The 27,431-nt window shown below is 40.2% G+C and overlaps 1 protein-coding gene across 9 annotated transcripts in view; it reads left to right on the forward strand.

Moving 5' to 3' along the window:
- The window catches only part of dnah9 (dynein, axonemal, heavy chain 9), a 380,785-nt gene that overhangs the window by 250,553 nt on the left and 102,801 nt on the right, over positions 1 to 27,431 (forward strand). For 8 of the 9 annotated variants that reach the window (XR_011354703.1, XR_011354704.1, XR_011354705.1 and 5 more), the window contains 4 exons: positions 5,653 to 5,817; positions 8,394 to 8,534; positions 8,902 to 9,072; positions 13,378 to 13,500. Coding sequence is in view for 4 of the 9 variants with exons in the window: in XM_069929513.1 (XP_069785614.1) it covers positions 5,653 to 5,817; positions 8,394 to 8,534; positions 8,902 to 9,072; positions 13,378 to 13,500 (600 nt within the window). In the remaining 5 variants the exon portion in view is untranslated. Of the gene's footprint in view, positions 1 to 5,652; positions 5,818 to 8,393; positions 8,535 to 8,901; positions 9,073 to 13,377; positions 13,501 to 24,792; positions 25,120 to 27,431 lie in introns of those variants that run through there. The other variant, XM_069929516.1, reaches the window with a different exon arrangement.

A 27,431-nucleotide genomic window follows, 5' to 3' on the forward strand; every position in this document is an offset into this window, starting at 1 on the left:
ATTATAACCATCTTAAAACGTTACTATAAACAAAAATAAAAATAATAGTGCACAAAAAGTAAGACAGTGTCTATTGGTTCATTGATCATTCAAGAATCTGATGGCAACGGGGAAGAAGCTGTCCTTGTGCCGTTGAGTGCTCACCCCCGTACCTTTTTCCCCGATGGCAGCAGAGTAAAGAGGGGATGGCCTGGGTGGTGTGATCTTTGAGGATAGAGGTTGCTTTTTTAAGACACCGTCTCATGTCGATGTCCTCGATGGAGTGAAGTCTGGTGCCTGTGATGTCACAGACCAAGTTAAGAATACTCTGGCGTTTATTCTTGTCCTGAGCATTGGTGTCTCCAGACCAGGCAGTGATGCAACCAGCCAGAATGTTCTCCATGGTACATCTGTCAAGAGTCTTCAGTGACATACCGAATCTCCTCAGGCACCTCACAAAGTATAGCTGCTGTTGAGTCCTCTTTTTAATTACATCAATATGGAGACATCAGGACAGATCCATGGAGATGTTAACACCCAGGAATTTGAAGTTCTTGGCCCTCTCCACTACCCAGCCCTCAATGAGGACTGGGACGTGTTCCCCTGACCTCTTTCTGAAGTCCACAAGCATCTCCTTGGTTTTGCCGATGTTGAGCGCAAGGTTGTTGTCGTTACACCGTTCAACGAGCTGATCTATCTGTACACTTCCTCAATGGCATTTGGAAATCTGCCAACAACTGTGGTGACATCAGCAAACTTGTAGATGACCTTGGAATTATGCCTGGCCGCACATTCATAGGAGTATAAGGAGCACACATTCCTGGGGTGCGCCTGTCTTGATAATCAATAAGGAGACGATATTGTTTTCCAATTCATACTGACTGTGGTCTCTTGATGAGTCAAAGATCCAGTTGCAAAGTGGATACAGAGACCTTGAGTTTGTAGCTTCTTGATCAGCACTGAGGTAATAATGGTATTGAAGGCCGAGCTGTGGTCGATGAAGAGCAGCCGTATGTATGAATTGCTAATTTTGAAGTGATCCAGAGCTGAGTGGAAAGCCAGCAATGTTGCATTTGGAGTTAATTCTGGCCATGACGATCTCTCAAAGCATTTCATCACAGTAGGCGTTAGTGCTACTGGGTGGTCGTCATTGAAGCAGCTCACTCCGCTCTTCTTGGGCACTGGGATGATTGATGCCTTTTTAAAGCAGGTGGGAACCTCTGACTGCAGCAATGAGAGGTTGAATGTGTCAAGGCCTGACGCCTTGCGAGGGTTCACCCTCTTGAATGATGTTCTGATGTTGCCCTCAGAGACAGATATCACGGCCTTTTCAGGGATTCTTCTGAAAGGTTCTTAATTTATTCAAATATGATTAGAATATGATAAATGACCACATGACATAAATACATTTTCCTTCCTATCTTCATGACTTACATCTTTGACAAATGTACGGCTTGTAGGTTGAGCTGATAAGTATAAATGTATTCAGTAAAATTAACATATGATGCTCAAGCTCTTAATTTACAGTACTAGCAAAGCTAGGAATCTTGTAGCTAATGTTGTAATAAGCTGCACACATAGATCTTACAATCTTCAGCAAGAACATCCTCATTTGGATGCTTGCTGCTTTCAGGCATGTGGAGGATATCCCTGACACTGGGCAGCCATGATGTCAAATCGGGTACTCATTAATCAATCATAATAATGATCTTTAAAAGCTGGAATGTAGGAACCAAAAGGCAGTTGAAAAGGGAAGTCTGTCGATACTTTGTCGTGCAATACACAAATATGCTAGAGAAACTCAGCAGATCACGTAGCATCCTTAAGATGCCAAGGGAAATAACCAACTTTTCAGGCCTAAGCGCTTTGTCAAGATGTGAGCAAAAAGCAGGCAGGCACCTAAATAAAAGGTCGAGGGAGGAGGGAAGAAGAGGGAGGGGGACGAGTTCAGATGAACAGACAGGAAGAGGTCATCGGTGGATATGGAGGGGTAGGCAGGTGTCTGGTGGAAGAGTAGGTCTCTGAATGGAGAGGCAAGTGGGTAGGAGGAGTTAAGGAGATGGAGGAATGCGGAAAGAGAGAGACGGGAGGGACAGGGAACGAGAGAGAGATAGACAGGGGAGGAGCCTAACATAAACTGGAGAAGTCATTTAAATGCCATTTGCTTGGTCAGCGCCAAAATGGAGTAACAAGTGTGCAAAAGGCAACCATTTTGAAATATCCATTTGAAGAATTATTGTTTTTATGCAACACACTCACACACTCAAGCTCATCCTAACATGCTTACTCTCACCTCCACCAGACTCCTCATCGACAAACTCAATCAGGGACTCACTTAAGGACTCTTACTTGTGCACTTTATTGATTTTCTTTTTTTAATTCTCTCTGTGTTTCACAGTTAAGTTTGGTTGTATTCGTTATCTATATGCAGTTCTTTGTTGACATGTTTACATTGTGTATAGTTTTTGTTCCACTACCCATTAGTGGTAATTCTCGAGAACCCAGAGGAAAAAGGAATCTCAGGATGATGTCATGTATTGGGCAATCAATCTGGAATCAATCTCATGCTCACTCACACCACATGCACCGCACGCTCAAGCTCATCGCACGCTCTCGTGCTCACTCACTCTCCCCACATGTGAGCACCCACACCCCTTTCCAGAACCAGTTTGCTATCAGTAATAACGACTAACTCACAAATAAAATGGCCTCATATGAAAATTTAAACATTTCCTGTCATTTTATTGTGGCACTGTTTTATAAACAGCTTAAATTCATATCTAATGAAGAGAATTATCTTAATTATATTGGAAAAGGCTGTAAATTAGTACACTTTATATAATTGCACTGAATTACTCAAATAAATATGAGATTTTCTAATACATGACACATTTGTGGATCTCTCACAGTTGGTGTGGTAACATTATGGAAATAATGAGCATTTTCTTCACACCCCAAGCCTGTGTGATGGTAAGCATGGAGCTTAAGCTAAAAGACTCTCATAAGGAGGTCAAAAGCAAAAGTCCACAGCTTGAGACTTATTTTTCCTGTGCAAGTTCCTAACTTAAAATGCTTTGAATGGGGTAGAGATAAGGAGGGCAAGAACATGTCAAATCCAAAAAAAAAATGTGGATGAAGTTAAATTTATCCACTTTGTACAAACCTAAAACAAACATTTTTTTAAAAAAATCTAAGGATTGGGTACAGGAATAAAAATATATTGCTGCAATTCTGGAACATTCTGTGAAGTTTGAACTTTTCTGCACCTGGAGTATTGTGCCACATTTTGGTGGTCCTTGCTGAAGATGAATGTACTCGGCATGGAGGTCATGAAGCTAACTTGAGCCGCTTTTACACTTGCGTCCCACTAAATTGGCTGTTTAGTGTCCCAGGATAGGAATACTGTTCACACTGGACCACTCTTAACTGGTCACACTTGCAAGGAGCCCTCCCCAGGGTTCTGCTTCTACCAGTAATGTCATAATGCATCAGGTGGTGGTGAACCTGCCGTAAATCTGATCAATGTATTATGATCTTATATTTGAACGAAATTAATTATAACATAATTATGTACAGCACAGTATGAGCCCTTCAGCCCCTGTTGTTGTTGTACAAACCTATATAAACCTTTATAAGGAACCGTGGGAAAGTGCTCGCAATATAGAGCAATAGCGGACAATTTTTAAACAGCGTGGGAAAGTTGGTAGTGCTATCGGGTACAATTTATACAGTGTGGGAAGCTGGTAGAGCTATCGGGTACAATTTATAAGTACTGTGGGAAAAGCGATGGCCGACCTGTCCTCTCAGAATTCTGTGCGGCAGAGAAAGGACTGTATGCACGGCCACATGAATGGAGCACTCACGGAGGGTTTGTTAAGGGGAAGGGGTATAATTTTTTTTTTGGTAGTAAGGATCAATTTGATGGATTTATACAAATGAGTATATACTACATGTATGAAAACTTAAAAGTTTTTTTAAAAATCTGAAAAGTTTCCTAGTCCTAATGCAGAATCTCAGCCAGAAACTAACATTTCCTTTCCCTCCAAAGATGCTGCACAGTTCTCCCAGTGTTTTGGATTTTGCTCCAGGTTCCAGAATCAGCAATGTGTTTCTATTTCCTTTGGTCCCTCAAAGGAATGGAGACCTTTGTCCTGCACCAGCCTGTCATTGGTGCTGGTTCTTCAGATAGATTCCCTAAAATAAGTGCTGATCATTGCCATAACTTCCCCATGCAATGCTTGGACTTTGAATCCAATTTGAACTGTAGTTCGGGAAAGATTAGGAAAAGCAGACGGCAGATTGTGGACACCCATACTCAAATGTGTAGAAAAGGAAAACCCAGAAGATGCCAACTCCTAACACACGAAACAACCCGCCATCATTTGTTGGGCCAATATTTTACCCAATGTTCATATTTTTAAACTTCAGTAAAGTTACCAGCAATACTTTGACTCCAAACAATACCAAAGTAGAAAAATAGTATAAATTAAGGGTTTCGTATAAATAATTCAAGGGCATATTTATGTAATGAGTTTGCATCTAAATTATTTTACAAGGATATCAATTACAAAATTCAAGAATAGAAAACAAATCTCCAAGTGAAGAAGACAATTAAAGAGTGTAATCAAAAGGGCATTTTTTTTCCTGCATAATTTAATATATAAACATAGATAATGTTAAATTTTACATGCAATACAGAATCCTGGTCTCTGTATAAAAAGAAAAGATGCATGATGACATTAGCAGAATTAAGGGATTGCAGCAAGCTTGGACTCTTTTTTTGCTAGGAAACTAAAGACTAATAAGCCATAAAAGAAGCCTTTAACATCGTGCATAAATGCACCATGGAACTGAGCAAACTTTCACCACATGTGATGTTAGTTGCCATTAATGCAAGATGATCAGTGATGGATCAAATTAAAATACAGGTGAAATTCTTTACCATTTCATCCATTTTTTTATGTGTTTTGCAATATTTGCCTTTAATGTCTGTTTGACATTTAAAAGTTCAAAATTCTTTACACGGGAATAAAGTGTACTGCCACATGGATTGACTGCAGCAGATATCACAAATACATTTAAGAGGAATCTTGATATATGAGGGGGAGTGTAATGGACGGTTACAGATGTAGTGTATGAAAATGCAATTAGAGTGGAAACAAGCTATGTGCAGAATAAATCCCAACATAGGCCATTTGAAGGAAATTGTTCATGTCTGTGTTGTGGATTCTATGAAGGTCCCTTGACTTCTTTCTTCACCCCAAGAGGTAATAATTCAAATATACTGTTCTGGTCTGTCATTTGTAACTCATTCAATATTTTTAATATTGCAACAGATGTTAAGTAATGGATGTATTTTCTCCCTAAAGTGTTGTTGCACTCCAGTGAGGATGTGAATAATATATTTTTGACCCCATTCTAATTAGCAAAGTAATAAAAATTCTGCACTCCGTAATTGCAGTGATCTAATTAGGGCACAGGAGTGATGTAAGAATGAAAGTACCAAACATGCATTCTATTGTACAGACAGTAACCTCGTTTTTGTAGTCATTTGTAATTTTAATTGACTGAGGCTTTCATAAAAGTCCCTTCTCCTCACAACATTTGTTCTTGCAGTAGAGGTGACAGTCTTAAAATATGACTGAGCTCCCTGTGCTATTCTTCCCTCCGCAGTCCAACCTGACAAAGCAGCAGAATGGCTTTAAAATCACCTTGAAGACCTTGGAAGATAACTTACTTTCCCGGCTTTCCTCTGCTTCGGGAAACTTCCTCGGAGACACAGCCCTGGTGGAAAACCTGGAGACCACCAAAAGAACTGCTGCCGATATTGAAGAGAAGGTCAGACCACATCAAGCCAGAAAGAGATTATTTGAATCTTGATAATCTGTGATTTCGGATGAAAAAATAGAATGGATGAAATCTCAGTCTGTTTTGGGGGCGGGGAAAGTTGAATTTGAGAGCCAGTCTACAAGGAATGAAAATACCATGTTTTTTCTCTCTTGACAATACTGTTACATTCCTTAATTCAGTCAGTTTATGTACCCAGATTAATACATGGATTTAGAATGCTTAGAGATAGGCTTTTTTCCCCCAAACATTTATCAGAATTCCACCTCCATTTTGCAATATTACACAAAAAGACAGATCACATCTTAGCCTATCAAACATAAATAATTGAATTTAAATGATTTCATCCATTTTTTTATGTGTTTTGCAATATTTGCCTTTAATGTCTGTTTGACATTTAAAAGTTCAAAATCATTTTTTTTCCTCAGCAAGACAATTGCAAGTAGATTTATTCACATACCATTTTTCAAATGGGTTTGTGTGAATGGGATTGTCATGAGTGTTAAGCACTCACATGTGGAATGGTTGCAACAAAAGAGCAATCTCTGAATGACTTCTGAAGTTATAAATATAACAAGGACCCCATTGTTAAATTTTCCTCATTTTGTTTGGCTTGGGAATTCCAGAACTGAAAGATGCATGCATTTTTGTAGAAGTGCACAGTCTAGAAGTGCTTGTTCAAAAGCAGTGACAGCAAGTTAGTGCAGTGGTTAGCACCAGTGACCGGGGTATGATTCCAGGGTTTCTACGTTCTTCCCATGTCAACAAGGGTTTCCTCTGCAGGATCCAGTTTCCTTCCTCATTCCAAAGACGTGCGGGGTTAGTTGGCTCATTAATTACATGGGTGTACTTGGGTGGCGCGGATTCATGGCTGGAGTGGCCTAGTAATTACATGGGTGTACTTGGGTGGGGCGGACTCATGGCTGGAGTGGCCTTGTTACCATGTTGTAACTCTTCAGAAAAAAACCTAGTAGACTTGGTGGTGGAGGATGACCGATGTAACTGACAGGCATTCCAGCTCTCCTTTCCAGATACAATACAGCATACAGGATCAACCTCTTTTGACGGAGGTTCATAAAAATAATATCTTGAAGTGCAGTTGATGAGTAGCTTTTTTTCCGCTGTTTTTCTTGTTCATGCTGGTAATTTCTTGATCAGAGTATGTCAGCGGCCATTTTAAATTTGTGAGAATGATTTGATGGAGGACAAAGCTTAAGGGATAAAGTCTTTAAGCAAGATAAAGTTCTGTTTCAAACAAGCATGGATTAAAATAATAGAACAGTCCACATTGACAAAAGGTGAAAAGATTATATTTTCTTGTATCAGCCCCTCCGATCTGAAAGTCTTCCTCTGTGAATGTGTTAGGTAGTATCTTGCTGAGCTCCTCCAATGTAAATTCTGCCAAAATGTTGTTTGACTGACCATTGGCATTGGGAGAAACTGTTCACATCAAAGAACTTCTTAAAAACTAGGCACTTCTCCATCCCCTGCTCCTTCTGCATGCTTGGAGAAATTTAATTCAAGAGTTAACGTCGACAGGCAAGGCAAATCTGAGACCTTTGGGAAGGCAAAGAGTTAGAGGAAATCAGTGCCACAAACATTACGCAAGGAAATGCAAATACGTTGTGTTTGTGACTGTGTGAGTACAGTACGTTTCTGATTGTCCGAAATGCTTGGGACCGGACATTCATCGGTTAACCAGATTTTTTGGATAACTGAGAAATTGCTTTAAGCTGCCCAGTTGCATCAGCAGAAAACTCATATTAGCAGTTAAACAACAGAAGGTTTTACAAGCATGAAATAATGTTTAATTCTGACCAAAAAGCAACGGGATCTCCTTACAAAATAAGATAAATGCAGAAATTTGAAGATTTTTTTTTCCACTTGTGAAGTCAAGTTGCCACCAAAAGCTTTTTTGGTTAACTGAGAATTTTGGTTAAGAGGTTTTCGGCTAATCCGAAATGTACTGTCCATGGATTTGTTTGTGTGCGTATGCGCATGCCGATGAGCTTTTCTATGTGCACCATAGATGTGTGTTTTGCACGTGCTCTCATTAACGCTGAGGACACTTGTTTCCCAGCCTCCCTAAAAGCCCACAGAATTAATTTCTTGAAGCCCCTCATGTGGTAGTTTTGTTTTCTGCAATGTTGGAAGACTCCATTAAATTGTCTGGACTGGTTGCAAGATATGATGATAAGGAATGGATGTGGAAAGAGACTGTACCTTAGAATTGATATGGCGCACTAACTGCCCCTCGGTCTGTAATCCTGAATCTATGCATCATGGGATTTGGAAAGTGTGCAGAGCTGCGCTGCTTTGAAAATTTTTCCTCTTTTTTTTAAAGCTATGCTCTCTTGGATAGATATGATCTATCAGTGCTTTTAACGGGAGACTGCTTTTGCCAACTGGTCCTACATTACATCATAAAATGTTTTTAAGCACATGTTTTGCACCTTCAGATGGAAACAAGATTCATCCCCAAATGGCACTTTCCAGGTTCCATCAACTTGGAAATGGTTTGTTAATTAAAACCACATCCTTACCATTTGTCGTCTTATTTAATATAGGTAAAAGAGGCCAAGGTAACAGAGCTTAAGATCAATGAGGCACGTGAGCATTACCGACTTGCTGCAGGACGGGCTTCTCTCCTGTACTTTATAATGAATGACCTCAATAAAATCCATCCCATGTACCAGTTCTCTTTGAAGGTATGTCAATATGAACCCACCAGATGTTTTCCTTGCTCCCTGAAGATCTATTTCAGTTCAGTAAACAATCTTGATTTTTGAACATGATTTTTCTCCTTGTCGAAATCTTTTCACCATATTGTATTGAAAATAAAGGATTGTATGTTGAAATATTAGTGCAAGAAAACCACAAGTGCAAACTTCACAGCAATTGAAGGGTAAAGAATTGATTTCAAGAGAATTCATTTTTCTGTCAAAAAAAAAATAATGAGATTAAACACCAAAGAATATTAGGGCAAATATATTCTGGTATTTGACATGTTGATGTGAAAGATGACAGTATAATGTTCAATTGCATATGTGTTTAATAAACTGCTGTTTTTGTTAGGCTTTTAATGTTGTGTTCCAAATGGCTGTGAAAAAGGCAGCCACTGATGAAGTCCTCAAGCAGAGAGTTGGCCACTTGATTGACAGCATCACATTTTCTGTGTTCCAATATACAACAAGAGGCTTATTTGAATGTGATAAGCTGATCTATATAGCCCAGATAACCTTCCAGGTATGTAAGAATTATTACTCAACCCTTCTTTCAATTCATTTTAACACTTTTCTTCAGAAGACATATTTTTTTATGTTGGAAGGATAAAAAGCTGCATATGCTGGAAGCCTGGAATAAAAGGAAGAAGTTGCTAGAATTGCCCAGCACGTTTGGCAGCATTTTTTAGGGAAAGAAATTGAGTTAACACAATCAGTATCAGAATTTGTCATGAACATGTGACGAAATTCATTGTTTTTGTGGCAGCATCACACAGTGCAAGTATTCGTATAAACCACCTCACAAAATAAATAAAATTAGTGCAAAAAAAAAGCAAATGGCAAAGTAAGGCAGTGTCTGTGGTTCATGGTAAGAAACTGTCCTTGTGCCGCTGAGTGCTCATCTTCACGCTCCTGTACCTCTTCCCCGATGGTAGCAGAGTGAAGAGCGCGTGGCCTGAGTGATAGAGGAGGCTTTCTTTAGACACCGCCTCTTGTAGTGAAGACTGTTGCCCATGATGTTGCAGGCCCAGTTAACAACCTGTGAAGTTTTGTCTTATCCTGAGCATTGGCACCTCCGTACCAGACATTTCAGACAGAATCAGATGTTTCAATGTAACAATTTTTCATCAGAATCGTGCTGTATGATGGGTTAATGCCCTGCCAATATTACCAGGGATTATTTCCTCTCTATGCTAAATCAGCCAGTTTCAGTAAAGGTGCCACCAGTAATGTAAAAGGATATTTAGCCAATATTCACTTTCCCTACTGTTTATCAACAATTAAAATTGGCTACAGAGAGAAAAAAAAACTAGGGGTGAATTTCTAGTACATGAAATACTTTTAACTTTTAGTCATATAAAGTACAAAACTTTGGGCAAGGTAGTTGGAAGAGAAAGAGAGAGAAATGCGACAGGGAAGAAGAGGGGTGTGGGCATTAATGGGAATGGAGGTCAATATTAATGTCATCCAGTTGGAGGGGGCCCATTTGGACGATGAGGTGTTGATCCTCCAATTTGCAGGTGGTCTTTGACTGGCTGTGCATGAGACCACACTCCATCAAGGACATCTCCAACAGCCAATGTTTGAAAAAAGCAGCCTCTGTCCACAAAGACCCCCACCACCCATGCCCTCCTCATACTGCTACCATCAGGATAAAAATGTATTGGAGCCTGAAGACAAGACACTCAGTGGCACAAGGACAGCTCCTTCCCCTCTGCCATCAGATTTCTGAATAGACAATGAACCACAAACACTGCCTCACTTTCTCCTATTTTCTTTCACTGTTTATTTCTTTTTGAAATGTAATTTATAGCAACATTTGTCGCAAATCATCAAATTTCGTGACAAGTTCATGACAATAAATTCTGATTCTGCGGAGTCCCTCCAGCACTTTGGTGAACTGCAAAACTTTGAACAGACTTCTTGTTTACTTGCATTAGTTACGAGCACTCCATGTCTTGAAGACTGCCCTCCAATTATGCAGTCAATGTGATCCAAAACATCTCTGTTATTTAATAAAGATTACCCTCAAAGAAACTTTGAACAGACTTCTTGTTTACTTGCATTAATTATGAGCACTCCATGTCTAGACTAAGACAGAGATATGGAACCTATTGTCTCTGATCATTATCATGGATGCCAGCACCTTCTTGGTAAATTCAAGTGAAAGAGAAAAATTCACCTGCAATTCAATGGTAATTGAACTGTCTTGTTTTGAGAGACTATTTTCACAGCAGAAATAGAAACCAGAAAGGTTGAGTGGATAGAACCACTTGTACTCTTTAAACTGAAGGACAAGTCAAAAGGAAATGTAATGTTAACTGCTGCGGTACACCAATGAGGAAGGCTTAAAACAGTGGAACATATTTTGTACATCAGGAACATGTAAAGTATTCACAAAAAATTGCTGGCCTTGAAATCAGTGCTCTCCTGGAAGTGTGGTCTTCTAAATGTATGGGGGTTGTTGGGGGTTGCAGGTTAATTGGTGTGTTGGAAGGGGCACAGGCCTGTGGGCCAGGAGGGTCTGTAACTGTGCTGAATGTCTAAACTTAAATTTAAAAATCGCTTCTTTGAATTAACAGAATTTTCTCTGCTACAACGTTCTCTTCCTTTATTTCCCCCAATATGCTTTTCTATTCACAGGAGTAATGTTTAAAGACATTAATGAAAATTGATTCCCAATTTCCCAAAGCAGAGTTCCCTTTTTAAATGACCCATATTCATGTTCCCTGTACACATCTCCATTTAATATCAATACTTAAATTATGACAAACCTAAACTACTTTTTTTTAGGTTTGACTAATAAGTCTCCCTAAGCAACATCAACCTCTATCTTTTCTCAGTCATACTCTATTAACCTGGATTTTCAAATCTTGCACCCTTTAAAGAGAAAACTCCTCATTTTTTTTGGCTCCACTACTGTCCTAATTTAATGTTGATGGAATAACAAGGGAATTACTGGATCCAAATTAGTCAAGTGTAGGAGACAATCATTAACCTTAGGAGTTTCAGGGGATTTATTATTGTCTGTTCTGCCCTTTCCCCTATTATTTTTCTTAATAACTCCAATGGCACTGCTCGTACTTGCTGCTTAATTTGGGGTATTTACATCACACCCAGATGAGCATTGTAAATAGCAAATTAAAGTGGTGGGGTGGGGGGGGTTAACTAAAACATGTTTAGTGCATGCCATGAGATAACATAAAATTTCACAGGAATCAAATTTACTAATATGTTGCTTCAATTCAATTTATTCTCAATTGTAATATAAGTTAGCATCAATGACAGTTCCGTAAATTTATTATTCAGTGTACAATCGTTCAACAGGACTCAAAACAGGAAAATGTGTTGTTACTATCTGTCAGTTCCCGTTGCAAATTTGGGCAGAACGGTGCTGAATCCTGGAAAGGTGGGGGGGGTGGGGGGAAGAAATGAGAAAGGTGAAAATCTGAAATAATAAGAGAATGGTTAATGATGGAAATTTGATGCGGTTATGTCATTGGCCTCATTATCTCAGGCTGAAGGCTATTGAACACATGTCAAGAATGCTGCTCCTTGTCACTATCCATCAGGTGTTTCCGACGATTCAGGTGAGGGTAAGATCATCTCGGCTGTGAACTCACGGTCAGGTGCCTTTCTGATAGATAAGTTCCATCTCCATAAAACAGAACATGGGCAGAGAAAACAGAGCAGATGGGGTGTGAAAGAAGAGTGAGTTGTCTTGAGAAAATCACCCACTTCAAAATTTAATTGTTAACCAATTTGTATTTGCAACCAAAACAGGACCCTTGATTCGAGGGCTGCCTAGATGAGTCCACATTCAGACCCGTATCTCTCCCAGCAGCCTTAATTTTTTTTTCATAATTAAACTTTATTCACAATAAATTATTTACAAAAGAAAACTCATTCAAAGTCTAGTCATATCCATGCATTCCCATCCGATTTCGGATTTAAGAGTACACACAGACAGTCCTGAAGTTCATTTTGTCTGTGGAAGGATTATTTTTTCTGCGGGAGAATTACCACTTAGTAATAGTGCAAAAAAAAACTGTACACAGCGTATGCATGTAAAAAAAAAAGTACCGTAAGCAGGTAACAAATGTAAACAAAGATATGCTCTATCTTATCATTCCCACCACTGTAGCCCATTGTGTTAAATTGTACTGGAGGTCTTATTTTTCAAATGATTAGTTCCATGAAATTTTAATTTTTTAAATTTAATTTAGAGATGTAGGAGAGTAACAGGCCCTTCCATCCCAAGAGCCTGTGCCACCCAATAATACCCAATCAACCTACGAATCTTGTGGAATGTGGGAGGAAAATGATGTCCCCGGAAAAAATCCACACGGACGCTGGGAGTGGGGGGGGGGGTTACACGCAAACTCCTTACGGACAGCAGTGGCTTCAAACCCGGGACACCGGCACTGTAATATTGTGGCGCGAGCTGTACCACCCCACTTCTTGCCTTTTAGTTTATTAGAGGCATGTTCACTCTGTTACTGCTGCTAACCTTCTTCGTTCATGAGCTGTGGATACTGAAGGAATATAATACAATAGAGTGTGAAAAGGATATGCCCAAGAGTAAAAGTAAAAATATTAGAAATTTATGACCATTAGCCATTATGGAAATTTAAACCATTGACACTATGGAAACAAGACTTCTTCAAAGCTGACTGGAGCTGAGATTTACCTAATGAGGTGTAAGTTTGCATGAATTGTGAGTTGGTCACGCTGATGGGTTATTTTATGCGATAGAATCCTGCATTGGGATGAAATGGTATCATTAATTCATAAGCTTGTCTTTTTTTCTGTTCCCTCAAATTGACAGATACTTCTGACTAACAAAGAGATTAACCCAAAGGAGCTGGACTTCCTGCTTCGTTATCCGGCCCAGCCAGGAGTATCTACACCCGTAGATTTCCTTTCCAACCAGTCATGGGGTGGCATTAAGGTATGAATTTCTTACATTAGTGTTATCTTCAGTAAATAATTGAACACAGTCCGATTTATCACGACATTTCCTTTGTGAACAAAAAAGGAATTGAGTTCTGAAGTGGAGAGTGATTTCCTGAAACAGAGGCAAATCGGTTTTCATCTTCACAACCAAGATTCTTTTTATTGTCGTGTAATAAAACAGATGTAATATTAGACAAAATTGCATTTGATCAGCCTTATCGCAGACAAAGTTTTACCAGCAGGAGAAATTGCCTGGCGTCCCTTATGGTCAGAGAAAGAAGCAAAAGAGAGTCCCTTCAGTCACTGAGTGTCCATGGATTCTCTTCCAGCGTTCCATCAGCCTCTGCGGCCGCACAGGCTTCAGTCCAAACCATCAGCAATCCGAGCTCCACGTCTAAACCTCTGATAAAATAAGGAAGCCCTCAGAGCCTGAGGCCCTTCAAGAGCCCTCCTACCCTCGGTGCCCTGTAGCATCCCAGTTCCACTACCTGATACCTCTTCAGCTAGTCTTGAACCAGTCTCCAGCAGTCCGCAGCCTGTTGTGAGTCCTTTGACCTCAAGTCGGCAGCAGCCCACCACCTGTGTGTTCCTCAGACGAAGAGCCCCTCACTGGTCCAGCGCCACGGTCATTATCCCATTGGTCCATCATCTCTGCTTCTCCTCAAATGGGGAGGGGGGGGGTTAATTCTCCCCATTTTATGTTGCCCTGGAGTCTGCAACATTTCGAGGCCGCTGCCAGCACAGGTGCTACCATCTTGGGCCCAGACCCCACAGTTGTTGGATTTTAAAATAAAACACCATCATCTCCTTTAACAGGCCATTTCAAGCCTGTAAGGAGCCAAAGGTAGTTGAACGGTGGTAAAATCCTACGGAGCAGTGCTGTGTCTCCTCTCCCCACTCTACGGATTCACACCAACGGCAGGGCTGCTGTTTGCAGCAGTTCTGTCAGCGCTGCCATTTTTTTTGTGGCGTGGAAATAATTCCCATCCTACTGCAGGACGTGCCTGACTTCACAACCTGAACAGAATATGGTCCATGGAGCCCTCTTGTTGTAGATCTAATCCCCACTGATATCCATTGTTAGGTCTGCTTTGTTCATGAATGAGTGAGACAAACACCAGGCTGAGTCGAAATCAGGGTTCTTTGTTCTTTATTACCGGATTGTAACACTTGCAACTAACCAGGTTAGTCGGAGAATGCATTCTGCCGTTATCAGCAAAATGGTGATTTTTTATACCCTTGGATACGTGCTTAGAACATCATCATATCATTACTTGTCCAATGACTAAAACTGTTGCTATCCTTTCCCTGCTAGCTTCCTGCCTCTCAATCCATCAATGTCTCTCTTATCTTGTAAGTACAAGGATGCATTTACATCTTGTTACAGCCCTGTACAGGGCAGGGTAACTCCTTACACATTCCCATCTCATGATGTTTTACCTTACACCATTCAAAAAAAGATGATATTGCTATTATTCATCCCTTCCAATCTGAGAGGAGTTTCAGGGTTGCAAATAATTCCAAATTATTTTGATTATTTCAGAATCCAAATGTATTGTCAGAAAATTTGGTGTTTATGTGGCAGCATATCATAGGGAAAACATTCGTGTTGTTACCATCTTACAACATAACTATAAATAAAAATAGTCGTGCAAGAAAATGAGGACAGTGTCTTTGGTTCATTGATTATTCAGGAATCTGATGGCAGCAGGGAAGAACCTGTGCTTGTGCCATTGAATGCTCGTCTATAGGTTCCTGTACCACCTTCCCGATGGTAGCAGAGTGAAGAGGCTGCTTTTTTAAGACACCGCCTCATGCAGATGTCCCCGATGGAGTGTAGTCTGATGCCTGTGATGTCGCAGGCCGAGTTAACAGACCACTGGAGTTTATTCTTGTCCTGAGAGTTAGTGCCTGCATACCAGGCAGTGATGCAACCAGCCAGAATGCTCCCCACGGTACACCTGTAGACGTTTACAAGAGTTTTCGGTGACCTACCAAATTTCCTCAGAAACCTCACATAAAATCCCTAGCTACCATGCTGAAATTCAAAATCTCACCTCAAGATGATCAATCCAAGCCTCAGATTGCAAATCCACTAATATGTTTCTGTGCTATCATTTACCGTACCCATTTAAAGACTTGGAGAATCAGTCATTGATCATTTGCTCAATTGCTCAATATCAATCCTTCTGGCTGCCTTCATTATTGACCAGTCTCAACACAACATGATTTGTGTAGCGCATGGTTACTAAATATATCAGTCTTAGAAGAGAGGAAAACCCAAGGTTCAGCGTGTTGAATTGGACAGTATTCAACCGGGTCATGTGTAACAGAGCTACATTTGGTGCCAGTATACTTAGACAATAGAAGGAACAAATTTACCAGTGATCAAGACCAGATCATTAACCATTGGGATCGCCGGCTGCAAATGATGGCTGTGCAGATGTTGGTTGACCACAGAAACAGGAATTGTCCCTCACATTCATATAGATTATTAATGTCTACCGTGAGGGTCATGGCAGAATTCCTGTGGAACCTAAGATCAGCAGAATTATGCACTCCCTTAAAAATATACATGGGATTTCTTTCTAATTTAAATATTTATCCAACTGCTGTATAATTTGCTTTTACAGCAGCTTTCATCGATCTGAAAAGTCTGTGAATGTCTTGTACATTTGCTGTTGAAAGTGGACTGGCTTACTGCGTGTGCTTTGTACACTCTTTATGTTGAACCAGTTTTCCTTTCCCAATGAATTCGCTTCTTGATGCTTGATTCACCTTGGTGTATCTAATGTCTGGCCATTAATAAATCTACCTTAAATAACTTCATCAAGTTCACAGCATTTATTAACATAAATGAACAAAGATGTCATATTCAAAAGTGCTAGAGAAACTCGTAGGTCGCATAATGTATGTGGGGACCAAAGGTATATTGCCAGTGTTTCGGGCCTGAGCCCTTCATCAAGGTATGAGCAAAAAGCAGGCAGGTGTCTGAATAAAAATGTGGGAGGAGTAGAGAAGAGGACATCCTTGTTTTTCAGGCAAGTGTTCAGGCCTTTTGCTTCCTCATGACCCATTCTGTGTCCTGCTGAGTTTCTCCAGCAGTCTGTGTAGTGCAAGTCAGTGACACTGTCTGCAGTTTTTCCTGTCTAACCATGAGAGATGTGAGCTATGACTTCCTTTTTCAACAAATTTTTAAAAAAGAGCAAATCCCACAGTGAGTCGACTGTATAGTCTTAAGAAATTCCTCATTGGGATGTCAATTATGTTTTTTTTAGACTGCAGGCTCGTAACAGCACAATAAATGAAATTTGCAGTTACATCGGCAGTCTAAAAAGGAAATTTTAGTCAATTCCTGCACTGTGATTTATCCTGCAGGACCCCCTAATACTTTTTGGGGGAAGCCTGCAGCCTAAATTGCTCAGCAAAACTCATCTTGTGAATTCGATGTGCAGCCGATGGCTCAGGCCGCGTTGCTCCACCTAAAAGCACTGGGACTAACACACATGAACTTGAGGGGTGCGGTATAAATGACCACAAGTGAGTAATTATGTTAATTTACGTTAAATTTTTCCTGACATTGCTGTCGAAAAAACACTACTGACAATAATTGTAGTAACAACTCTCTGTTCAGCTGCACATTATTAGCGGTTGCAATCATGAACTCATCCCTGCAGTGACGGGGGAGCTCCAAAGGCATGGAGGTCAACTGGTCTTGTCCATCACTTGATGGTGCTATGCCATGGTCTTTTATGTCCCAACACTCCCACCCCCCCCAGCTCCCCCCTGATTTTCCCTTGTCTCCAGGACTGCCTTTTATGCTGCTGTACAGAGGCTTCCAGAGGGAACATTCTTTCGTGCCTGACAGTCATCTGGCTAGTCAGTGCAGAAATAACGAGGCATCTGCATGTGGTGGACAGGAGGAAAATGCAAAGAAACTTTGTACATTTGGTTCAAAGTAAAAACATCCTTACATTTTTGACAAAAAAAAAATGGTTGGCAGAGCAATGCTGTTAGATTGCCAACGGTCAGGATAGGGGTTCGAATCCCACGCTGTCTGTAAAGATTTTGTGTCTGTATCTGCATGGGTTTTCCCTGGGGGCTCCAGTTTCCTCCCACCCTTCAAAGCGTACAGGGAGTTGTAGATCAATTGTGTGCAATTGGACAGCGTGGGCTGAAAAGGCCTATGACCGTGCTGTATGTCTAAATAAATTACTTTCCAGTAGTTTGTGGGTAAGTCTGGGTGTTGGCGCCACAAACAGCATTTATTAATAGAGAAAACATAGGTGAATTTCAATAAGTAGGCAATGCATTTCCTTTTGATATGATTACTGGATAGGGATGAATGACCCTCTTCTCCACTGTCATTTGATGGGGTTCTTATTTTTGTGCTTCTTGCTAATGTTTTGAGGGCACTTTCCAGCCAGCCTGATCTTTTCCTTACCTTGTGTTCCAATATGTGCAGTGCACATTTCTGATGTTAGACTGATGAGAATGTGGACTGGAGAAGGGAATCATGAGAGACGTAACTCAAAAGATTTATTTTAAAAAATGGTTTTTGCCAAATCAGTTTTAGAGTAATATTTGTGCAACCAACTTTGAGGTTTTGGAGTTGAGTTCTTTAAGGGCGAAGTTTGTGCAGATGTGCAGCCTTGACACTAATCTGTATGAACATCTAGGGTCCTAGGAGATGTAGGGTTAGAGTTGAACATCTGCTCATTGACAGTATTTTTATTGCACAGAATATGCCAACAGCCGCAATCAACTTTATTGACTTGCTAAGCAGTTATAAATTGGAAAAATTGGTAGTCAATACAAGAATTGGAGAGGGAGATGTATTATTTTGGAATGTGTACCTTCTGTGAAAAAAGTGAGACCACTGTTTTCTGTTATCCTTGCATTTCGTGCATTTTAAAAGCTATGAATTATTTTGAATTGTAGACTGATCACTTTTCACACATCTTGTTCACAACTACTCAAATAATGAAGCCGCTTAATTTATGATGCAGGAAGGCCATGTTGTCAGTCAAGGGTGGGCTATTAAATGACAAATTACATTTGTGTCATGCAATCCCATCCACAAAATGGTGTTTTCTTACTCACTCTTCAACAATGCAGGTGATCCTCGGCTTCCAACCTACGCGAGTTACGTCCACCCACACATACAACCTAATTTTTTTTCAAGGATCTTTATTAAACTACTGTGTAAGTTCATATTTTGTATTAAAAGTACTGTGTACAGTGGTCCCTGTTTCTCCCCCCCCCCTCCCCAACCAGCAGCCCTAGGTCCCCATTCCCTGACTTATGACCAAACCCAGTTACAACCATAATGGGGACGGAAGAATTGGTTGTAAGTCAGGGACTACCTATTGACAAAAAGCCCAGCATCAAGATCTGAAGTCCAAAAATGAACAACAAACATTAAAACATTGTCATTACAAGAATCAGTCAGAATGAATCCCCACTAATTTCCCACCTTCTGCAAAGCACGTCTGGAAGAACCTGCTGCGCTTTTCACTTATTTGGGTAAATGAAGATGGAACTCCAGTCAAGAATCTGGTTACCACTCAGCAGAAAGTATCCTCCTTGATTTGTTTCACCATCCACTACCATAAAAATTGGCTGAACTGCTCCCGCCAGATAACAACAGTGGTTCTTACCATCTCCAAAAAAAAATCACTACGTCAACTCCAAAACTTCTCAGCTTCTTCCAATTTCACAAAAGGGTTCCTTTCCCAGTGGCGACAAAATGTAACATTTTAAGCACAAATTTGTACCACAGTTTGCAATGGCATGAGTATTCAATTAATCTGCTTTTGCTGGCATTCGTCAAGGCTCTGACTTGGGCCAAGATGCTGTTTCAACACATTCTGTTGGAATCAATGTCAACCAGAGTATCAGCTAGATAGGGCCTCATTGCTAATGTCTCATCCAAATTTGCCATCGCTGTCAGAGCTTTCCCCTGGGTCTTGACTGTCGGGATGCAGAAAATTCATTCTAAGGTGCAGGGCCAATGCTTGTGTATAAACAGTTGCAGGAGGAAGGGTATCATTGTTACATATTAAAAGTTAGTTTTTTTCTCTCTCTTTAGAGTTGATCAACAAAATAATAGAATGGGAAAAGAATTGTGTGATTTGTTATTTGAAAAGAGACATAGAAATAAGAAAACGAAGAGAATTTGGAGGGGTTCAGTGGGTCAGTCAGGATGAATGAAGAGGAATGGCCAGTCAGTGGTTTTGGTTGGGCCTCTTTGCTGAGACTCGACCCAAAACATTGACCCATTTCTCTTCATGGATGCTGCCTGACCTGGAGAGTTCCTCCAGCTTCTCTCTGATTTGCCATGACTCAGTCCTTGCTCGGCAACAATAACTAAAAGACCCAGAAATATATCATGAGTCCCCTGTTGTCGTTGACTGTACGAGAGCTACATTATCAACATCAAGAAGGACTGCAGCTGTTCAAGATGTCAACATCTCAAGAGAAGTTAGGAATGTTGATCATGCCTGCCATGAATCATAAAAAGGCAAGTTCTTCTGTACTATCAACAAAGTTCTGTTGTTGTATCAGGAAATTATATAGGGCGCATATTAAGTACAGGTGGACCCATACTTATGATAGAGTTCTGTTCTGGGATTTCCATTGTAAGTTGAAATGATCATAAGTTGAAACAGTAGTGCCCTCTACTTTTTAAATTTAATATCTTTTATACATTACAAATTAAACTGAAATAAAAATTACAAAGCTATGCCACGTATCGCAAGTGCGGGAAAACGTCGTAACTTGAAACCAAAAGTACCTGATTCTGACTATCGTCTCTGAAATATCGCAAGTTGGGACGACACAAGTTGAGGTCTATCTGCAATATCTTTTAAATGGAAATTGGATCTATAATTGAAGAAAGATTATTTGCAGGAACTTGGGAGGAGGAAGGGAGTAAGATTTATAAGCACAACGTGATGAATCGCATTTTTTGTGCTGTATGAGATTATTTTGTTTAATGGAGTTTTGAATTTTCAAGCAAATGTGATACAAATATAACAGTGAATATAAACTAAGGCTTTATTATCTTAATATTAAAGATAACTATCTTGAATCTTAAATTATTATGAAGTTCATTTATTATAATTTCATTATGTGTGTATGTAACAATGACCTCCCTTTTCATTTAGTGTGAGTATCACTTTAAGGGTTAGTACCTGTTGCAACCATTCACAGCTGTGCAGAGACTGGGTGGCGCTATCTAATACAGACTATACCCAAAGTTGATACTCTGGAGGAAGAGAAAAGGATATTTGTTGCTTTATCCAGAGACACTGGTGGTGAGAGAGTCATGTGAGTGGGACACTGAAGGAAACAGTGACCACCAGCCACCTCGTGGAACACTGAGGTGGAGTGACTCTGTGTGAAATGGACAATTCGGTCAACTCTCCCTGTCAGGAGAATTATTGAACCACACCAAGATCAAAGGAAAGGTCACTGACTGACCTGTTCCTGAGTTGTGGAAGCATCATGGAGTCACCCCTACGTAAGGAAGACTGAAGTTGTGGCAATAGTTTGTCTGAAAGGATATTTCTCTGGAAGGATTTGTGAGTTTTCAGAAGTCTGGTCGCTCAGCCTCTCCACCTCCTTCGTGATTACTTCTGGGCCTCTGTTTAGGAGTCTGCGTTTTGACACACGATTTCTAAGACTGAACTTTGGAATGACTTTCCATTACCATGCCTAAGATGTAATGGTTTGGATAACAAGCATACACATGCACACCCATAGATACACCTCCAGCACTTTTACAACCCCTACAGCCTCACACAGAGTCCAGTCCAAATCTTTGGCAACCTGAGCTCCAGATCTGAATGTCCAACATGGTCAGGGACCCTCCAGCACCCTTGGCATCTCCTCGCATCCTGGTTCCAGTACTTGGTACCCCTCCAGCCAGTTCGAGACAGTCTTCAGCATTCCACAACCCGGAATGAGTCCCCCAACTGCAGTCTCCCGCAATCCTCAGCATCCATGGGTCCCTCACTTTATGCCACATGGACTGGACCCTCAGATGCGGAGCCTCCTCACTGATCCGCCACCCTGGTCACTGTCCCCGCGGATCATCTCCTCCACTTCCCCCTTTCCAACTGCATGATCTTCCCATTCTCTGGGCCCCTGCTCTCCTGTCCTCCACGTCCCTCATGGCTGCGCAGACCCATGGTCGTGGGACTTCAACCAAAACCACCATCGACTCCCTCAATGAGCCATTCAAAGCCGGTGCGGAGCCAATGGCAGTTGCCTGGGTGACTGGACCCCATACGAGTGCTGCATCTCCTCTCCCTAGCTCAATTGTACTCCTGTAAATGGTGACCAAGATGGGAGCTGGTAGCGTTGTTCTTCTTTGGAGGTACAGGCACTGGCGCGCATTCCTGATTAATGAGGAGGTGTGAATACCGTATAGACTGCCAAGGAACTTTGTGCTGTCCAAGAAGGAACCATTGATGTTAGGTGGAGAATTGTCAGTCTTCATCCCTTCTTTTATCTCGTCTACAATGAGTCTCAGGTTGTTGTTCTAGCACCATTTTACAAGCCTTTCAAGCTCCTCTCTTTAATGCAATTCATCTTTGTTGCTGATGAGGCCAAATTATATGTAAATACGATGACTCTGTTGGAACTGAATCTCGCAATGCAGTCATGAGCTGAGCATACAGCCCTCAGGTTCACCAATGGTCACCATGATAGAACTTGAGATTTTGCAGCCAACTCAGACAGACTGTGGTCTTTGCACCAAGAAGTCCAGAATCCAGATGCAGAGAGAGGTACGAGTACAGTTTATCCACCATCCCCTGTGGTATGATCATGTTGAAAGCCAAGCTGAAGTCAATGTCCATTTCCCTGGCATATGAGGCATCATTCTCCAGGTGGGTCAGGACAAAGTGGACAGTCAAGGCTATAGCATCATCTGTAGACTGGTTTGGATGGTAGGCAAATCAGAATGGGTCCAATGTTGCTGGGAGGTGCACATTGATGGGTGTTATCACTAGCCGCTCAAAGCACTTCATGATGGTAGATGTCAGTGCCATTGAGCAGTAATCTTTTAGTTCAGTTAGCATAGCTTTCTTGGACACCAGAATGATAATGGCTGCCTTGAATTCTTCATGGACCATGGACTGCAGCAGTGAGTTGTAGTAGATGTCTGTTACGATCTCCGTCAGTTGGACCATACAGACCTTCAGCACTTCATCAGGTATGTTACCTGGGCCTGATGCTTTGTGTGGGTTCACTCTGGATAGGTTCTTTCTCACCTGAACTGCAGCTATGCAGGATGCCTGTTCTTCAGTTGGGGGGGGGGGGGAGAGGGGGCTGGAGGGAATGAGGCTTTCTTTGATGTCACCTTGTGTTTCTCATCAGTCTGTGCTTAAAAGGTTTTGAACCTGTTAGGAAGGGATAGATCATTTTTGCTGACCCGTAAGGTTGACTTATAGTCAGTTATGGTTTTAATATACTGTCACACACACCACGTATTGCTGGTATCACACTGTGCATTCTTTTTGCGTACCCACACTTTGCCTGCTTGTTTGCACGTGCGAGTTTAGCCCTTGCTAATCTAAATGCCATCTTGTCTTCCACATGGAGTGTCACAAGGTGAATGATCCACGATCATGCACATCTCACCATGGTGTTTGATTTGGCTGAACTGAGCACCGGTTGATCACTGTGACATCCTCAATGAACATGCTTCTGTCACAAGTCATTGTGCCTGTATGCTCATCAGTTGATGTGGTGTTTGTCGGTGGATGCATCTGTGGATGTATTCTGGTCTGAGGTTTCAAAGCAGTCCTGCAATGCTGCTGTGGCTTCCTCTGGCCAGGTCCTGTGAGCTGGTTTGATTTACTTTACCAGTCTGTATGCAGGGATTAGCAGAATGGATGAGTATCAAAAGTGGGGGTGGGGGACATACGAGTCAACCAGATAGAATATATTCTCTCCCCTGGTTGCAAAGTTGACAGGTTGTTGGAACTTACGGCAGGACTGGTTTTCAGTTGACATGATTGAAACAATCATACAGCCATCAGGATGAGTGTCCTGGGCTTCGGAGATTGTCCTGTCAAGCTCTTTGAATGGTCCCCCATCAATTGCAGGTGGAGGAACACAAAGCGCTATGTAAGAAATGCCAAATGAGCGAACAATATAATTCTGAGATACCAGAGCAAAGCACAGAACAATGACATCATTCTTAAACATTCAAGGTTAGAAGTAATGTACTGTAACTGAATTAGCTGCAATCTAATTGGGGGCAAGTTATTGTGTATGTACAATAAGTCCAAGTGAACTTTTTGGCACCACCATAAATAATAAAAGTCCCGTCCTTTTCCTGCGGCCTCCTGCTACAATAAGGTCAATGTAATCAATTTATTAACCACACAGTGATTATTGCTATTCGCTCTGGGATAACACAGTGCATTAATTATTTATATATAACAACAACAAAAAACTAAGATTTTAACATGACCACAAATACACTTTATTAAATATTAATGTGTTATTATTTCTGGGTGTTTGGTAATTTTTTTTATGTTTGTGAAGATTTTATAATAATAAAATGCCCATTTATGAACACCATCGCTGTAACGGCAATAATTAATTACTCTTCTGCATGTCACAGATTATATCAAGATTGTTTCTTCCAAAGAATGTAAAACATGTTCTTACTTTGTTCCTTAAACCATTACATGACCATATCTTTAATGAATTAAATTTTACAGCCTGCTTTTAATTGACATTTAATCAAATCATACTATTTATTTTACATATACTGCCAACAAATAAACTTTGTAATGCAGATGTAAAAATTAAAAATACCCTCAACTTTCCATTGATCTCCATTAACTGCATTAAATAAGTAGAAAATCAGTTATATAGCATCCAATAACTTGATCTCACCATGTCTCGTTGCAATTTCTCCAATGTAATTGTCATATCCACCATAGCAAAGTATTTGTAAGAAAGTGCAAATAGGAAATAGGGGAAAAAAAATTTGGAAATGATATGAAAGCTCAAAGCAATTTTTTTTTCAATAAATATATAATGAGGGAAAGATAGGAAAGGGGAAGGTGGATCCATTAAAAACCAATTTAGGCAAAATTACAATGGATGGTTAAGAATGGTGGTACAAATCAGTACTTTATGTATCTTTTTCACCCTGAAGGGTGAAGAGAAAATAGATTCACTGCAATTTCATCTCAGAATAGCTGTAGCTCACATTTATAGAGCACCTTTAATATTGTAAACCTTCCTCACCTCTTCGCAGGAGCTTCAAACTGAGTTGATCCTTTGCTGCGGAGAGACAGTACAGCAAATAATCACAATTTCATCAAAAATATGGTCTTCAGAAATGCCTTGAAAAGGAAAGAGAGCTTGAGAACCCTAGTCACGTCGAGGGGGAGTATGTTTCTGAGTCAGATGAATGGTGAAAATATTAAATCTGGGGATGGTGAAGAAGCCGCCATCAGTGTGTCTATTTCTCATTGCATGGCACCATTAAGGGTTTTTTTAGTCATCCAGAGATGGATGGTGGTGAGCTCAAAGATCAATAAAGTAGGACTTCCAGCTTTTCACTTCACTGTGAAAATTTCAACAAGAGCTTTGACATTGTATGTTGTATAATTTATTTAAGATATTAAACTCTTAACCATTCTGCTAGTGCATGTTATATTTTAGAATTCCCTTTAACTCACACCATCAGTATTGGAAATTACATTCCCCAAAAAGCTACACTAATATCTTGCTTTTGGCATCTGGGAAATGGTTCTGCAACAATGTAAACCACGTTAAATTATATAAATTAAAGTGCGCTTGATAGTCATTAATAGGATTTATCGCACCCAGAAGATATTACCAACTTGGCAGGTGATATGTGCTTTGAGAATATTTTTGCTTCATGATCACTCCCAAGGAAATCGGCGTTGGTATTGAGAACCATAAAAAAGAAATATGCTGAGAAGGTAGGAACTGAGCTTTCGGAAGGGATTTGTATTCCAAAGATATTCTTTAAAATGTATATGAAACTAAATTAAATTTGATTGTGGAACAATAGAAGAAAAATACACAAAATATCCAAGATTCAGGATTCCTTTTATTGTCATGTAAGAATACAACAAATTTAACTTACACAAAATTCATCAACTTATGCTTGCCATAAGAAAATTTGCCATTAGTGTCGCCCAACAGCCAAAGCAATAGAGGAAGAGAAGCAAAAGGGTCTTGATAAAATTGCACAAAGGAAGCTAATGACCAAACTTACTGCAAATAAAATTGGAGGTAACCTACTTGCAAGGATTGATTTGGTTAACAGAAGAAGAACGAAGAGTAGGATATTTAAAAATAAAGTCCTTTTTAACTGCAGACTGTGACTAATGGGCTACTGCAGGGACAGTTTCTAGTGTCTCAACTATTCATAGTTGACATTGATAAGTTGGCTGCACAGACTACCGGTAAATGTTTTCATTTCCATGCTTGCTCATGACATAAAACCAAATGGAAATCTGAATAGCAATGAGAACACAAGGATGTTTCAAAGGGATACAGGCAAAATAAATAGGCAACAACTTGACACAGGGAGTACAAGGTAGAAGAATTTTGTTCACTTCAGTGGAAGGAATGGAAATGCTGAGTTTCTTTCCCCCAAATGATGGGAGATTGAGAAACATTGATGTTCAAAGAGAACTCGTACATGAATGATGGAAAGATAACATGTAGATGCAAAAGGCAGTTAGGAAGAAATATGGTACATTGATCTTTATCATTGGAGAATTAGAGTATATGAGAAAAAAGATTTCTCATTCGAATTTATTGTAAAATAAACACCGTGATTATTATGTACTATCTTGGTCTTTCGTAAGAAAGAATATATTTGATATATAAAGAATGCTGCTAAGTTTCACCAGACTGGTTCCTAAGCTGGCAGATCTGTTACATCATGAATGACTGAATCAACTCAATTTCTATTTGCTGGAATTTGGAAGAATGACAGATGACCGTGTTGAAGCACAGAAAATGCTTGGAGCAAAAATAAAAGAAAAAAGAAATGGAAATTAAAATATCAACGAACCAGTGCTGGAAGTGGTCAACTCAGGCTCCATCTGTGGGAAGAGAAACAGAGTTAGCCTTTCATGTTGAAGATCTTGTATTGGAATTCAGCATGAGGTGAAGCTCTGATGACCTGAAATTTAACTCTGTTTCTCTTCCAACAGATGCAGCCTGAACTGCTGAGTATTTCCAGCATTTTGTGGGTTTTTAAAAATAATTATTAGAGGACTTGACAGGGTTAATTCGGAGAGGATATTTTTTCCAGGTAAGGATCTAGAACAGAAGGGTCACAGTTTCAAAATAAAGGATAGTCCTTCAGCACTGAAATGAGTAGAAATTTGAGTGGTGAATCTTGCATTTCTTTACCCTTGATGGATGTGGTAGCTGACTTATTGGTGGTACTGAAAATTGAGATGGATAGATACCTAAATAGTGAGAGTCAAGAAATAGGGGTGTAGAGCAGGAAAATTGTGTTTGAGGTTGAAGATCAGATTTGATCATGTTGTATGGTGTGTTTTGAGCCCAGAGGATCCCAAACCCCAGCAGCAATAGATATTCACCACAACAAATGGTTACTTGAACAAAAGTTGCTTTTAATTATCTTTAAATATGAAAAGAGATCAAATTTTAATATCACTATTGACTTAATTAACCTAACTTAACCCCCTTCTAATTCTAAGCGCATGTGTATATAATGTGTGTGTAAGTTCAGAAAAGTTCTTTGGTTCACAGTCCAATCTCACTTCTCATTCCTCCAAGTTCACTGGTTGCAGGCAATTCTTATACTGTACACAGAATTTAACATTTATAAAGTTCACCAGGCTTTGGTGTTTGAAAGGTAAATGGTTACCACTCAGGAAG

This window comes from Narcine bancroftii, chromosome 3, assembly GCF_036971445.1.
Source record: "Narcine bancroftii isolate sNarBan1 chromosome 3, sNarBan1.hap1, whole genome shotgun sequence".
NCBI lineage: Eukaryota > Metazoa > Chordata > Chondrichthyes > Torpediniformes > Narcinidae > Narcine > Narcine bancroftii.